General features: G+C 41.6%; 1 protein-coding gene across 1 annotated transcript in view; it reads left to right on the forward strand.

Annotated features, from left to right (window-relative positions):
* Positions 1–13289, forward strand: part of col11a2 (collagen, type XI, alpha 2) — a 44734-nt gene extending 31445 nt beyond the window's left edge. The window contains exons 25-65 of the mRNA XM_070846206.1: positions 322–375; positions 469–513; positions 689–742; positions 924–968; positions 1174–1227; positions 1374–1481; positions 2169–2222; positions 2354–2407; positions 2561–2605; positions 3110–3163; positions 3300–3344; positions 3496–3549; positions 3757–3810; positions 4550–4603; positions 4821–5018; positions 5170–5223; positions 5507–5614; positions 5754–5861; positions 6087–6140; positions 6266–6319; positions 6728–6835; positions 7006–7059; positions 7170–7223; positions 7491–7544; positions 7641–7694; positions 7804–7911; positions 8090–8143; positions 8243–8296; positions 8400–8453; positions 8900–8953; positions 9252–9359; positions 9484–9537; positions 9986–10147; positions 10257–10310; positions 10464–10499; positions 10620–10673; positions 10788–11067; positions 11431–11543; positions 11929–11997; positions 12261–12497; positions 13143–13289. Of these exons, the coding sequence (XP_070702307.1) occupies positions 322–375; positions 469–513; positions 689–742; positions 924–968; positions 1174–1227; positions 1374–1481; positions 2169–2222; positions 2354–2407; positions 2561–2605; positions 3110–3163; positions 3300–3344; positions 3496–3549; positions 3757–3810; positions 4550–4603; positions 4821–5018; positions 5170–5223; positions 5507–5614; positions 5754–5861; positions 6087–6140; positions 6266–6319; positions 6728–6835; positions 7006–7059; positions 7170–7223; positions 7491–7544; positions 7641–7694; positions 7804–7911; positions 8090–8143; positions 8243–8296; positions 8400–8453; positions 8900–8953; positions 9252–9359; positions 9484–9537; positions 9986–10147; positions 10257–10310; positions 10464–10499; positions 10620–10673; positions 10788–11067; positions 11431–11543; positions 11929–11997; positions 12261–12497; positions 13143–13289 (3312 nt within the window). The remainder of the gene's footprint in view (positions 1–321; positions 376–468; positions 514–688; positions 743–923; positions 969–1173; positions 1228–1373; positions 1482–2168; positions 2223–2353; positions 2408–2560; positions 2606–3109; positions 3164–3299; positions 3345–3495; positions 3550–3756; positions 3811–4549; positions 4604–4820; positions 5019–5169; positions 5224–5506; positions 5615–5753; positions 5862–6086; positions 6141–6265; positions 6320–6727; positions 6836–7005; positions 7060–7169; positions 7224–7490; positions 7545–7640; positions 7695–7803; positions 7912–8089; positions 8144–8242; positions 8297–8399; positions 8454–8899; positions 8954–9251; positions 9360–9483; positions 9538–9985; positions 10148–10256; positions 10311–10463; positions 10500–10619; positions 10674–10787; positions 11068–11430; positions 11544–11928; positions 11998–12260; positions 12498–13142) is intronic.
* Positions 13290–14819: the final 1530 nt, after the last annotated feature.

Here is a 14819-nt window from a genome sequence, read left to right on the forward strand (position 1 = left end):
GGCAGCTCAGGTAACTCTGGTACAATTATCTTCTCTCTTTCACCTAAAGTATAGAAAGAAATTGGTATAATTGTAGCATGCTATATCTGCTCTTTGATCAATGCAACTACTAATTTATCTGTATGTGTGAAGGAGAATCATGTTGGCAAGCAAAATTTTCCTCTTGCACATAATTCATCCATGTGAGTCATCCATGGATGAGCTACCATGCTCGGTAGCTATACAGTTTTTAGTAGAAGTTGTTATTAGTTCTAATGGATTTATATGCACTACCACCACCCTTTGAACTGTCACTCATGACCACCTTGCCTTCTCCACCAGGGTCCCACAGGAAAACCAGGTCTGCCAGGAATGCCAGGAGCCGACGGCCCTCCTGTACGTTTGTCTTTTCCTTTTTTATTTGTTTTTATCATTAAAAACTGATTCAAGTTGAATCCACTAACACTAGATGTCCTTCCTGAGAGACAGGGTCACCCAGGAAAGGAGGGGCCATCTGGCACCAAAGGAAATCAGGTGGGTGTCAATCACAAATAACCCCATCACACCATTTCTCTTCCATCTAACAAACTCAATTTACAACTCTAGTATGACTCAAGCATATATTACAAATGAAAGAGTTTGTTGGTGCACTTACTTCATGGTGTTCGTTGTGTTAAGAACTCTCTCCTCTTTCCTTGTCCTTCTCCAGGGACCCGCCGGTCCCCAGGGAGCTATCGGCTATCCTGGCCCTCGTGGCGTCAAGGTCGGTACAATTCATTTTTAGTTAGTCTTCAGAAGTTAACAAAAGAGTTTTTTGATTAAATATTTTTTTATTTTGGAGGACTTTGCATTACATTTGCAAATAAGTTCAACCAGCATAAGACTTAAATATTCTTTTGCATATCAATTCAGTGTATTAATGATATTTAATGCTCTGATTGCAGGGAGGTCAAGGAATCCGTGGACTGAAGGGTCACAAAGGAGAGAAAGTAAGTGATTCATACATCATGTACTCGAGAAATGCCCCCTCTTAAATCATAATTGCATAGTGAAAGCGTGCTAATATGTCCATTTTTAGTTGACTCACTACAGCAAAATGTCAAACTGGACATGTTCAGGTCTCTGTCTGAAATGATTTTCAGTTAAAAGGCATGTTTTTTTTCTGAGTATGTGCTGTTGTGCTCGTGTTTCCAGGGAGAAGATGGTTTCCCTGGAGTGAAGGGAGATTTTGGTTCCAAGGGTGATAAGGTAAGATAGATTGATTGAATGGTCAATGGATGAATGAAAGGGCGGACTGACTGACTGACTTAATCATTAGCATTTTATAATTTGCATTATTTTCAGAGTTGTTGCATTATTTATTCTGATGGTTTTGCTTTGTCTCCTGTTCGCAGGGTGAGCTTGGAGTATCAGGGCCCAGAGGAGAGGATGGTCCAGAGGGGCCAAAGGGTCGTGTTGGACCCCCTGGTGAGCTCGGACCAATTGGACTAGTTGGAGAGAAGGTAAAAGATTACACGACTGGCTCTTAGTGACACAAGACATGCTACTGATATTCTTAGGATCATTTCCTGCTTTATGTATTATTCATTCAAAGGGAAATTCTTCTGAAACTGTATTTTGCAAATGTATTTCTAAGTCTCCTCTTTGGCTAAACATTTATTAAGGAAATATAATTGTGATGCACTGTTGTGGTTGTGAGTGTGTGTGTGTGTGTGTGTGTGTGTGTGTGTGTGTGTGTGTGTGTGTGTGTGTGTGTGTGTGAGTGTGTGTGTGTGTGTGTGTGTGTGTGTGTGTGAATGAAATGTGACAGTCATTGGAATTTACAGGACTTTATAACTATGTCATGACTATATTTGAATGAAACATGGCCAATTAATATTCACATAAGCATTTTGTATTTTTGTGTTAAACGCTGCTTGCGTCAGTGGTTGCTGTGACCAAATATTTGAGTTTCTGCAAGGCATGTTGCCATTAATTTTATTGCATGTTAATATAACTGTAGCACACCTGAGCAAAATATCAGTTAATTCTCATTTACCCTTTATATAATGGAATATATTTCTGAATTTGTACAAATCGTCATTGCCATGTTTGGAATATGATTTGTTATGCAATAGGATACTTTTACAGATGTTTTGCACCATTCTAGTTAAAGGATGATGATTAATGATGTTATCATGTAACTTCAGGGTAAACTTGGTGTACCTGGACTTCCTGGATATCCTGGAAGACAAGGACCCAAAGTAAGAGACACATGCAGTATCATTCTCAGTGACTCATTTATTCATCCACAATAACTTTTTCACACTAGTGGCCACCAGGAATCTGCATGATGTGAAACAGTGCTGATGTTGAGATGTTGATTCATTTTTAGGGATCTCTTGGATTCCCAGGATTCCCTGGTTCAAATGGCGAGAAGGGGACAAGGGTAAGGCAACAGTTTCAATGATTAGTGATCAAAGTTAGATCTGCTCGACTGATGGATCCTGTAGATTAAGTTATATAGTCAGTAATACAAGCAGTAATGTACAGTTTACTTCTGTCTGACTGAGTCTTTGTTTTTGTTTGTTTTCTTTTTTAGGGTCTTAGTGGCAAATCAGGGCCAAGAGGACAAAGAGGACCAACGGTACCATTTCCCATTTATTCATTCATCCATTCAGTCAGTTTTTAAAAGCTATTCTGCTCAGAGGATGGTGTCCTTTGACTTTTGTCCCACTCCAGCTGTTTAGCACAGATGCACAGAAACAGTTTCCTGTTCATGGTATCAAATAGTAACTCAGCACCACACTCAAAGGCAGAGTTTCACTGCCCTCTCTGGTTGAGAGTTTCAAACCTGTTTCAGACAGCTTCACTGAACCTGTAAACACACCTGTAACCACGCCCAGCAGTGATGTCACAGGGTCCTGTAGTACACTTGTACATCACCGCAGCTAGGTGTGAAGTTAAACCATTGAAGATCAGCAAAAACAAGATCTTCAGGGGGTGTTACGTTATTCTTTTAAGAACTAATTTGATACGATCTGATTAATTTAAAACTGAATATCATTGTAATCACAGATAGCATCACTGATGAGTTGTTTTTGACTGATTAAAGCGTTTTGTTAATTATGCTGCTGTTTGCCTCCATCAGGGCCCCAGAGGGCAGAGAGGACCCAGAGGTTCAACAGGGAAACCAGGAGCAAAGGTTTGTCTTCACAATGAATTATCCAGATTGTCCACATAAGTGCCTCAGGAGTGCCATTATAATGATTTGGATGCTGATTTTTATTGTTGCTGATCATTTTTTGTCATTGTTTTAATTGTCTACATTGTTTTTTTAGGGAACCTCAGGAAGCGATGGCCCACCTGGTCCTACTGGAGAGAGGGTGAGCGCATAATTTTCATTACAGGGAAGAATGTGCTGCTTCATAACACTTTGTCATTTGCCTAATTTTTAAAGATTTTTGCGAGGCACCTAATGTCTCCGTTGGGTAATCTTGTATGTTCTCATTATATCATATGTTGTTGTCTCACCAGGGTTTGCCCGGGCCTCAAGGAGCCAATGGTTTCCCCGGACCGAAGGGACCTCCTGTAAGACAATGTTTTGATACCAGTTTCTTATAGACTGATGGTACATACTGTATATATTTGAGGTGTTATCACTTTAGAATTGTAGTATATTGTTCCAACATTGTTTTGGGTTTGATGGTTGCTCCGGCTTATAGGTAAAGCTTGTAGGTAAAGCTCTCTTAATGTGGAGATTTAGTTAATGTATGATTGACTGATGTTTCCTTACAGGGACCACCAGGAAAGGACGGGCTGCCTGGACACCCTGGTCAGAGGGGAGAAGTTGTAAGTTTTATTTTCTAATACTTCTAATATAATATATTATATATATATATATAATATGTAATATAATATATGTAAAATATGGTTCAGTGCTCCACCTGTTTATTCTGAAAATGTTAAGACTTTTACCTTGATTCCAGTCATGGCTCTCTTTTAAGAACCAGTCACTCAAAAAATCTACTGTAGGTGAAGGTGATGAACCACCATCAGCAGTAAATCAGATACTGTTAGATATCTAATTTAGACATCTACATAGTTACAGTAAGCTTTAAAAGCCTATACCTGTTGCTAATCATGAAGGAGCCACTTGAAGATTTGTCGTTTGTTATGGCTATTTAAATGAAGTATTAGTGAAGTAATCGCTAAAATCAGTAGTAAAGTTGTTCAGTAGTTAAGTTGTGCACTGGGATGTTTGAATCTATATTTCTACATTGTTTCCTCTCCAGCTGAAAACAAACAGCTGTGACCTTCAACATGGTTGTTCACATGTTACAGCAGATTATAGTGTCGTGTTCTGTAGACTGGATCTTTATTTCCAGTTTTTCAAATCATTGGGGGCAAAATGCTCTTTGCATCAAAACGGTTATTTCACTTTCATTTCACATCCACCTAAGTCATGAAGCTGAGATTATGATGAAAGTTATGTGAAGAGTTGAGTTACGACGATTCAGACATGGATTAGACACAAGATGCCTCTGAACAGAAACTGAATTCAGAATTTAACTGAATTTCTCTCCTCCAGGGTTTCCAAGGTAAAATGGGTCCACCTGGCCCTCCTGGAGTCGTTGGACCTCAGGTATGTTTTCCCAATCATAGTGCAGAATTTTCTCACTGATATAACAAACCACATCAGTTGTCATAACATCACAACCTGTCTGCTTTTCCTTTCATTTGTTTGGTTTTCTTCTCTCTCTGTCTGCCCCACCTTTTTTTTTTACATTTGCACTTTATTCCCTCTTTCCTCTCCCATCATCTTCTTCCCCTGTCTGCCCTCTCCATCTCCATCCTCTCAGGGTCCATCAGGAGAGACCGGCCCCATGGGCGAGCGTGGCCACCCTGGACCCCCAGGTCCACCAGGAGAGCAGGGACTTTCTGGTCCCTCAGGGAAAGAGGGCACCAAGGGAGACCCCGGACCCCCCGGAGGCCCTGGTAAAGACGGGCCCCCAGGACTGAGAGGTTTCCCTGGAGAGAGAGGACTGCCTGGAACCCCTGTGAGTATGACCAAGAGAAATAATGTGTAAACAGCTAGGCAGATCTTTTTCAGAGAAACTATTCGTCTTTATTGTTTTTAAGAACTGTTTTTAAGCTAACAAATGTGAGATGAAAGACTACTGGTTAATTCCTTCTTGTCTTTTCTTCCAGGGAGGTGGAGGATTGAAAGGAAGTGAAGGACCTGCTGGGCCTCCTGGACCTGCTGTACGTTTCAAACCATATGAAGAATTTGATTTCCATTACGCTCTAACTCCATCTTATGAAAAGAGAAATTACAGTAGCCCATTCAGTCAAAGTACTATCGTTTGTCTACAAAGGATTTAAGTTACTCTGAGTTACATCAGTATATCATTTTAAATTATTTCTGGCTACAGTTGATTGTGTGGGCTTTACTTTCAAATACTTCAGTATTTCATTATGGGATGCATCCACCTTAATAAAGTTTTCAAATAATGAATACCTGTCTCTGTGACATTTTACATTTTAGGGATCTCCTGGTGAGAGGGGACAATCTGGTACTGCTGGACCTGTTGGACCTCCTGGCAGACCAGGCCCTCAGGGGCCTCCTGGACCAGCTGGAGAAAAGGGAGTTCCTGTGAGTGTTTAGGTGTATTTTCATTAAATGTGCAGTAGTGCATTTGACTCAACATCCAGAATAAGTTTTCAAAGACATTATCCATCACCTCAAAACTACAGTCAAAACTATAAACTATTGATTCTCCTCTTTTGTTAAGGGTGAGAAAGGCCCTATTGGCCCAGCAGGTCGTGATGGAGTGCAGGGTCCTGTGGGTCTGCCTGGCCCTGCCGGACCACCTGGAGTACCTGGAGAGGACGGAGACAAGGCCAGTAACTCTAATTAACAGTCTTCCCACCGACACGCCCTTTTAAAAACCACCTCAGTTACCTTAATAATCATCCAGAATAATGTGCCATAAAGTCTAGTGTTCCTAAATGTGGTTACTGAGCTGTGCGTCCAGCCTGCTCTTATCAGAGGTGATGATCACTCATTTCATAGTTTTGTTTCAAACGTGTCCTTGTTGTAATGTGATGTTTCTTTATCAATGCAGGGTGAGGTTGGAGAGCATGGTCAAAAGGGCGCCAAGGGAGCAAAGGGAGAGCATGTAAGTGACACTGACTTGCATCAAGCCTTAAAGATATGTCTGATCAAAAATGATCAGAATTTAATGTTTCCATGATACTGTTTCTCTGTTGATGGTATTTGTGCTTGTGTTTTGTTTGTTGGCAGGGTCCTCCTGGTCCACCTGGGCCAATGGGTCCTGTTGGTCAGCCTGGGCCTGCTGTAAGTACAAACTTTAATTCTTTGAAGACAAAAATCATACAGTTTGCAGTGCAAGTTCATTTAACTTGTTCTTGATTGTATGAGCTTGTATTTTGATGCCGTTGGTGCCAGTGGAGTTGCAGCCCTCTTTTATTAAGATATGGTGGCAGTCACTCTTTGCACTACAAACCCAAATAAAGTCATTATTGTGTTGTATTCTACAGGACCTATCAATATGATAAAGGGCTTAGTGAAATAGAAGTGTAATTATGCAAACGCTGCACTGAACATGACTGCAATGATCAGAAGTTAACACACTGAACATTCAATCACTATGATGAATGGATGAAGACAATGTTCTCAGCTACTTTGTTCTAATCTCTGTATCTCTCATGTCTTTATTTCTGTATTTCTTCTTCTGTGGTGCAGGGTGCTGATGGAGAGCTTGGACCAAGGGGCCAGCAGGGGCCTTTTGGAGCTAAAGGTGATGAAGGAACCAGAGGATTCCCAGGAGCCCCAGGACCCATCGGATTGCAGGTATATTAATGCAACAATACTTACTTCAGAGGTAGATTCACACAAATCTTTATTCATCTTTTTGTCATATTTTTGACTTTCATACAAAATATTAAGATTCGGTTTTGAGCTACTACTCTAATGGCTAAGCTCAGCTAATTCTTTGTGTAACTCTCACTTGTGTCTTGCAGGGATTGCCTGGGCCACCAGGTGAGAAGGGAGAAACAGGAGATGTTGGACCTCTGGTGAGTTTCAGAAATACCGGCCATCAGTCGTAATGACTTATTAAGTGACCTATTTAATCACAATCAAATTATAAATGATGATTAAAGCATGAGCATCTTTATGTTTCCAGGGTCCTCCAGGTCCCCCAGGACCCCGCGGCCCTGCTGGACCCAGTGGTGCTGACGTGAGTGTTTACCCCTTTTATTTATGAAATGACTACAATATGTAATTGACATGGGTCACATTAATAATATCTGCTCTAGAGTCGTTACTGCATTATTGAAACATTCATTGTAAGTGGTACCATGTTAAAACAGACTAAATCAAACAGGGATAATGTTGAATATTGAGTGTGTGTACTATTTAAAAACACCACACACACCCTGATAATAATTATTTTCATGAATTACTCAAGCTTTTAGTCTGAATTGTTTTCGTGTGTGTTTTTCAGGGTCCTCAAGGTCCTCCTGGTGGTTTGGGTAATCCTGGACCTAATGGAGAAAAGGTGCAGATACTTTTTTACACTGAAGCAATATCTCTGCAAGTTAGAGTTCATTTCAACTTGTCCTGATAACTAAACAAAATACTGTTCAATCCACAGGGAGAGCCCGGTGAATCAGGACCACCTGGAATCGGAGGAGAGCCAGGAAAGAAGGTGAGTGGTTAAGTGCCTGATCCGAACAGCTTGTGGGAAGAGATATCAGGAGACTGTGCTTTTACTCCATCCATGAGTCGAACAAAGACCGTTGTGCTCCTCTTGGCAGGGTCCTCGTGGAGAGCGCGGAGAGAAGGGAGAGGCTGGACAACCTGGAACCGCTGGACCAGCTGGAGGACGAGGACGACCTGGAGACGACGGACCCAAAGGAAACCCTGTATGACGCCCATGATGAAATGCACACAAACAAATATATAAACACACAGATCAAATTGACTCCAATGCAGAAGAACATTCTCTAAATTCATCTTTCTCGTAATTTTTTTGACATAAATTCAGGTGATTCTGATCTCTGCTGTTTCATCTCTGAGTTTTGTTTTTGTCTCTAACTTCAGGGTCCTGTTGGTTTCCCTGGTGATCCTGGCCCCCCTGGAGAGCTTGGACCCAGAGTGAGTATTTATCTTATTTAAACACCACATCAACATCAGCTTTTTTATCAACTGAACAACAGCAAGAAAAACCACTAACCCTGATATTCTTTACTTCAGGGTCAAGATGGTGCCAAGGGAGAGAGAGGAGAGGATGGTGAACCAGGAGAATCTGTAAGTCAAAAGATTGCAACAATATATATTTGTGAATGAAGTGTTGAAGTGAAGTGTGAAAATGTCTGTGTCTTCAATCTGCTTTCTCTACCTCCTTTTGCAGGGCTCTCCTGGACCTCCTGGTGAGAACGGACCTCCCGGCCCCCCAGGAAAGAGGGTAAGGTCACCATCCTAAATGGACAGACTCCTGGTCCTACCTGCAGAAGAACAGCAGCCATGAATGCATTCCTCCATCATGCATCCATTCTGCTTCTTTCCTCCAGTGTCACTGCCTAAAGCATTTTCTGTGTTGTGAAGTAGTGGAGCTGGTAAATGTTGTAGCATAGAACCTGTTTCACTAATTCAACCTTTGTTGTATGTTTCAAGACTTCAAAGGAAAAGACGCATTTCTCTTAGAAGTACTTGGTACAGTCGGTATCCAATAATGAGCACAGACACTGATGTTGTATTCAATATTGAATAATTAACTCTCCAGTGTTAGAGGAAGGGCCTATATTTGATACACAGTTTAATGGTGTAATCTAGTGGCTGTCTTTCTTGCTATAGAATTGAAGAAATGATAGAATATGTTATATTTTGTTTGTTATATATTTTATTTACCAGGGCCCTGCAGGAACAAGAGGACCAGAGGGACGTCAGGGAGAGAAAGGAACTAAGGTGAGTCCGAAGGCTTTCGGTATTTCGTTTTTCAACTCCCAGTGGCTCTGCATAAATAATATTGAGTCTAAATTCATGGCTGACATACAAAAATGGTATGAAGATACAAAAGCTGCCGTCAGACGTCAGGCCTCTGACACTTCCTGGTGATGATCATGTCTGCTCTGTCTATGTGATGTGTTATTAATGGGACTTCTCTTCTGAACTCCTCATCTCATTTTCTTTAGTGTGGCATTTCTAATGCATAAGTTACATTGCCACATAATCCATGGAATAACTTCATGATCATCATTTACAGGGAGACTCAGGTGCTGTTGGCCCCCCAGGAAAAACTGGCCCTGTCGGCCCCCAGGGTCAACCAGGAAAACCAGGAACAGAAGGTCTCAGAGGACTCCCAGGATCAGTGGTCAGTAATGTGACAACTATACAACACAATATTTGATGAGTAGCAAGTGATGTGTATACATTATTTGTTGGATGGTGTGTTGGATGGTCACCACCTGCTAAATGTGTTTCTAACTGTGTTTCAGGGTGAGCAAGGATCCCCAGGACCTGCTGGACAGAAAGGACCACCTGGACCTATTGTAAGATAACAGTGTGTTTTTATTTCATATGTATAATCTACTTCACACTTAGTCATACAGTACAGTCAGTAAAATACGTTGTAAATTTAATTTTGATCAAAAAGCTTCCTCTTCCTGTCTTCCATCTTTCCTCTCTCTCATTTCAATTCCTGCTTTTCATGCCTCTAGCCTCATCTACCTCCTCAAGGATTCCAGGATCTTTATTGTCATAGCAGCATACATGTCCACATGAGATGGCACGAGATTAAGTTCTCAGGTCCAAGTTGTAAACCAAAGAGAATAAATAAACAATAAGCAAGAGCATTAGAAAATATACAAGAGCACTATAAAAAGAAACATAAGCACTATAAAAATAAGAACAGTGATAAATAAGCATGTGTGCTTAACACAGTTGGCCAGGTTATAAAGTGAAAGGTGACTTGCTCTTCTTTCTCTTCTCCTCCGGCAGGGACCTCCTGGTTTGCCTGGTCTGCGTGGAGACCCCGGTGCCAAGGGAGAAAAGGGTCACCCAGGTCTTATTGGTCTCATTGGACCCCCAGGAGAGCAGGGAGAGAAGGGAGACAGAGGTCTGTCTGGGCCTCATGGATCCTCCGGACCAAAAGGAGAGACTGTGAGTCTGACATTTACATGTGTTCCATGGGGGGCGGCTCAACCACCATTTACATGTGATGATAATGTATGAAAGCTATTCTCATGACATGATTCGTGTTTTATTACAGGGAATGCCTGGAGGCACCGGACCCCTCGGCCCTGCTGGCCCTCCTGGTCTACCTGTGAGTGCCTGTAGTGTTTTATCCCATAACATGTCATCTGATTGTCGTCTTCCTCTTGGCTCAATTTCCAAGATCTCATCAAGTACCACAGTAATTTGTGACGACAGTAAAACACTGAACCATTATTAAACTAAAGTGTCATATCTTTTACAGGGTCCTCAAGGTATTAAGGGAGCTAAGGGTGCTTCTGTGAGTATACTTAGAGTGTTTGTACCTCAAAAAACATATGAAATTGCTCACAAAAAATACACTGACTTGGATCTGATGCAGTAATGATTTTTGCATCTTTCCTCTCCGCACTGTTTTTAGGGAGGAGCTGGTCCAAAGGGAGAAAAGGGTGTACAAGGACCTCCTGGAGCTCCTGTAAGTACTTTGGCTTTCTTTGTGAAGGAAAGAAATATATCATTTAAATTTCTCTCTGCTCACGTCATTGCACCATTGGCAGTTAATTGATTAAAATGTAAACTTGCTTCCCAGGGCCCACCTGGTGAGGTCATTCAGCCCCTGCCCATTCAGAGGAGTCCCAAGTCCAAGCGTTCCATCGATGCCAGCCAGCTGCTCTCCGAGACAGATATGCCTGCATCTGATGCCACTGGCACTGAGTTCATGATGGGCAGTGAAGGCATGGAGGAGATCTTCGGTTCTCTCAACTCACTTCGACAGGAGATCGAGACCATGCGTTTCCCTCTGGGCACCCAGGACAGCCCGGCCCGCACCTGCCAAGACCTGCACCTCAGCCAGCCAGACCTCAAAGACGGTAAGGGACTGAACCCAAAAAATGTACCCGCCTCCTGCTCAGAGTAAAGATCCCTCCAACAGGTTTTGGTCCCAGTCTTGATGTTGCAATTATTCATTTCAACATGTGGATGTTGCTGAACAGTTCTTTTTTTTATTAAATATTTGATTATGCAAACTACAGATAACTCCTTGCTGATATAACAACTGAGAACATGTTATTGCATTAACATTACATAAAGAACTAAGAACTAACAATAAACGTCAAATGAAAAATACCAAGGGAAAATTAGAATTCAGACATTTCATGTAAATACATAGCGTAGTTTTAAGTAGAATTTTTACATTTTTACACGTTGCTTTTTCTCTCTGTTGCCCTCTGCAGGAGAGTACTGGATTGACCCCAACCAGGGCTGCTCCAGAGACTCCTTCAAGGTCTTCTGTAATTTCACTAACGGAGCAGAGACGTGCCTGTACCCCAGCAAGAGCATCAGCACGGTCAGTTCACCAAATCAGCAACACTGTAAAATCCTGGAAATAAAAATCTACCAGTGCTGACTCCTCCTGAGTTATGAAATACGTTAAACTGAACATGTAAGGGATATGAATGATGCATTTGGGTATAAAAAAGAGAGACTATGAATAAGTCTTGATAGAGGTTTCTTGTCTCTATTGCTCACTTTCTTGAAACTGATATCCCAATTGCATCTGCATACTAAGAGTATTGTTTTCTTCTGTCTATAATACAACTAAGAATGTCAGAATTAGTCCAGTTTGGTGTGTAATGTTCTTCTTTTCCCTCATAAGCTGCATGTATTTATTTATTTACAAAAAATGATTGATGCCTGACTATAATATGTGATGTGGACAATTCTGATGGCAGGTGAAGATGAGCTCCTGGGACAAAGAGACTCCAGGATCCTGGTACAGTCAGTTCACTGCTGGTAGCAAGGTTAGTAACCCTCTGTGGCCTGAAGACCAGTGGCTAAACATTTGTTTTTAGTTTGTAGTTAAGTTCTTAACTTTGTTCTCACCATCTGTTCTCTCTCCCCAATTCTATGATTCTATTTTCCATCCCCTTTTTCCTTCACTGTCGTCCATTCCCTTTTTGTGCATCCCCTCCTTTTGCTCTGTCACCTTTCCTCCTCATTGTCTTCATCTCCTTCCTCCAAATCCCAATTCTACTACCTCCTCTTTTCTTCACACTTCTCCCAGTTCTCCTACGTGGACTCTAACGGTGAGCCCGTGGGTGTGGTCCAGCTGGGCTTCCTGCGTCTCCTCAGCGTCCAGGCCCGCCAGAACCTCACCTACCACTGCCACCGCTCCGTGGCCTGGGCCGACCGAAGCGCCAAGAACAGCTACGACAGAGCGCTGCACTTCCAGGGTGCCAACGACGAGAGGCTGAGCTACAAGACCAACCCTTACATCAAAGCCTTGGTCGATGGCTGCTCTGTGAGTTTACACACAAACTAATTGTACCCTGCTGAAGAGTTATTGAGTCTTTCTGGAAAACTGTCACTTCCTGGAAAACAGTCCATAGCAGTCAAATAATGACAATAAATAAATAAATAAAATAACAATAATCATCGTCATCATCATCATGTCTCCCTTTTCACTAGTCAAGTCACAGAAGAAACCACACCACTGGTTTCTTCTTTTCCTTTTTTCACTGATTGACTGCCCTTAAAATGTCCATTATGTGTTTTCAATATTAAGTTGCTGTGACTGAAAACTATCTTTTTAATTTTTTTTTTACATTTACAGGATGCCATGAAGTATTTAGCTTAAGTTAGGACTTAGAATTGATCTACTGTCTATTGGATATATTGACTTGAAACTGTAGTGCCACCTGTTTATAATGAATGGGAAATATAAAATATAATATGTTTGATCTTCAAGCACCAGGCAGCCTCATCCAAAGTGTTTTAAAGTCCCAAGATACAATACAGAGTGTACAAATATGAGCGAAATTGAAATTATACAAGATTATTTTCATACAACCATAGACAAGCAGTCTTTGTTCTCAATCCTGATATATGTAAAATTTGCTTCCAGCTCCTGACAAGTGTCTCTCTCTCTCTCTCTGTCTCTCTCTAGTATCGTAAGGGCTTTGACAGGACAGTCCTGGAGATCAACACACCACAGGTGGAGCATCTTCCTCTGCTGGATATCAAGGTGTCAGACTTTGGGGAGAGCAACCAGCAGTTTGGCTTTGAAGTGGGACCTGTCTGTTTCCAAGGCTAAAAACACACACACATCATGCAAGGAACAACACATGCAGATACTCACGCACACACACATGCACTTAGAGACACACTTACATATAATAAACACACATGCCCAGTAATTTGTAAATTAACTTGTAAATGATACAAAACACACACACAAACCCACAGACACACACACTTACATACGCAGATGCTGTTGTGAGAGAGACACTCACATTCAAGTACGTGCCTGGGGAACGCAACATCCTCCCAACAATTAATGGACGTCAAAAAAAAGTAAAGAGGAGAGAAATAAAAAACTCGTGGAGAGGAGACCATCGTTTGGGCGCATGACCGCGAGAAAGGAAGAAAAAAACAGGAGAGAGTGTTCTTCGGAATAAAACAGTGTTTTCTTTACCAGCAGTGAAAGGGGCCGTCCCGAGAAAGAGAGCAAGCCGGCGACTTGAGACCTGAAGTCTCCCGTCTCCGATCCCCCTCTCACTCTTCTCTCCTCCCCGCTGTGCCTCTTTTTTTTCCACTCATCTCACCTGCTCTACCTCCCCCCTTCTCCTCCCAAAACAGGGTCACCCGGACATTATTTCCATTTCTGTAATCCTACGTTCACACTGCGAGCGATATGGTTGACAGTCACTCTCATGACTGACAAGAGGTGCAATAGGCTCCCGTGTAGATGTCAGCATCTGTGATGTTTTGCACAAAGTGTTTTGGTTCATGGCTTTGGCGTTTGCGAGGCATTTAATCTTTCAGATGAAAAGTTGAGAACTGAAAGCTTTGAATCAACTTTTTATTCATTTTGCACCTGCCAGCCAGAACTCAAATCATAAATCAAATCAAATTTAAACAGTAGACACCAAACTCTGACCAGAATATAACAGCCAGTGAATATGAGCCTGTGATCCATCCGCAAGTCTCCGCAACTCATCTGGTCATCTAGTTCTGTAAGAAATGAAAGAAAGTTCAGTGGCTTGTCAATCATGTTGCTCACACTGAAAACTCTCAGCTCTTAGTTACATCAAAATGAACCAAAGAATTAAAGCCACCAGTTTCCACCCTGAGTAACTAGAGGGAACTTAGCAAATGATACCAGCTGGGTTTTGCTTGTTAGATTGATCTGTTTTTTGTCTTGTTTAAGCTGCCACCAAGTTAATTTTCTACTCTTTGTAATACTCTTAATCTTAATGACCACCTTGCAGTTTTGTTAAAACAATCTAAAAATGTGATTTGCAGCTCAGACTGCAGTGAGGTTAATGGACAGTGAGGACTGAGTCCAATTTGACACAAGATTAATTCTTTTTTTAAACTGGACAATCTTTCCTCGTCCCTGAGAGCAGCAGAAAATCTCTTTGAATTGTTCATTTGTTAACTCTGGACAAAACCTCTGGACAAAGGATAGAAGGTGTGTTGATACCTAGATCAGTGAATTTAAAAGCCATTATTTTTATAAACGGTGCTAAACTTGATGCTATTATATTTGCATGTTACTGGTGCCTGTCAAAGGGTTGATTCTTATGATAAATCGTGGATCAGTCTCACAGGATCACTACCA

This window comes from Pempheris klunzingeri, chromosome 16, assembly GCF_042242105.1.
Source record: "Pempheris klunzingeri isolate RE-2024b chromosome 16, fPemKlu1.hap1, whole genome shotgun sequence".
Classification (NCBI taxonomy): domain Eukaryota; kingdom Metazoa; phylum Chordata; class Actinopteri; order Acropomatiformes; family Pempheridae; genus Pempheris; species Pempheris klunzingeri.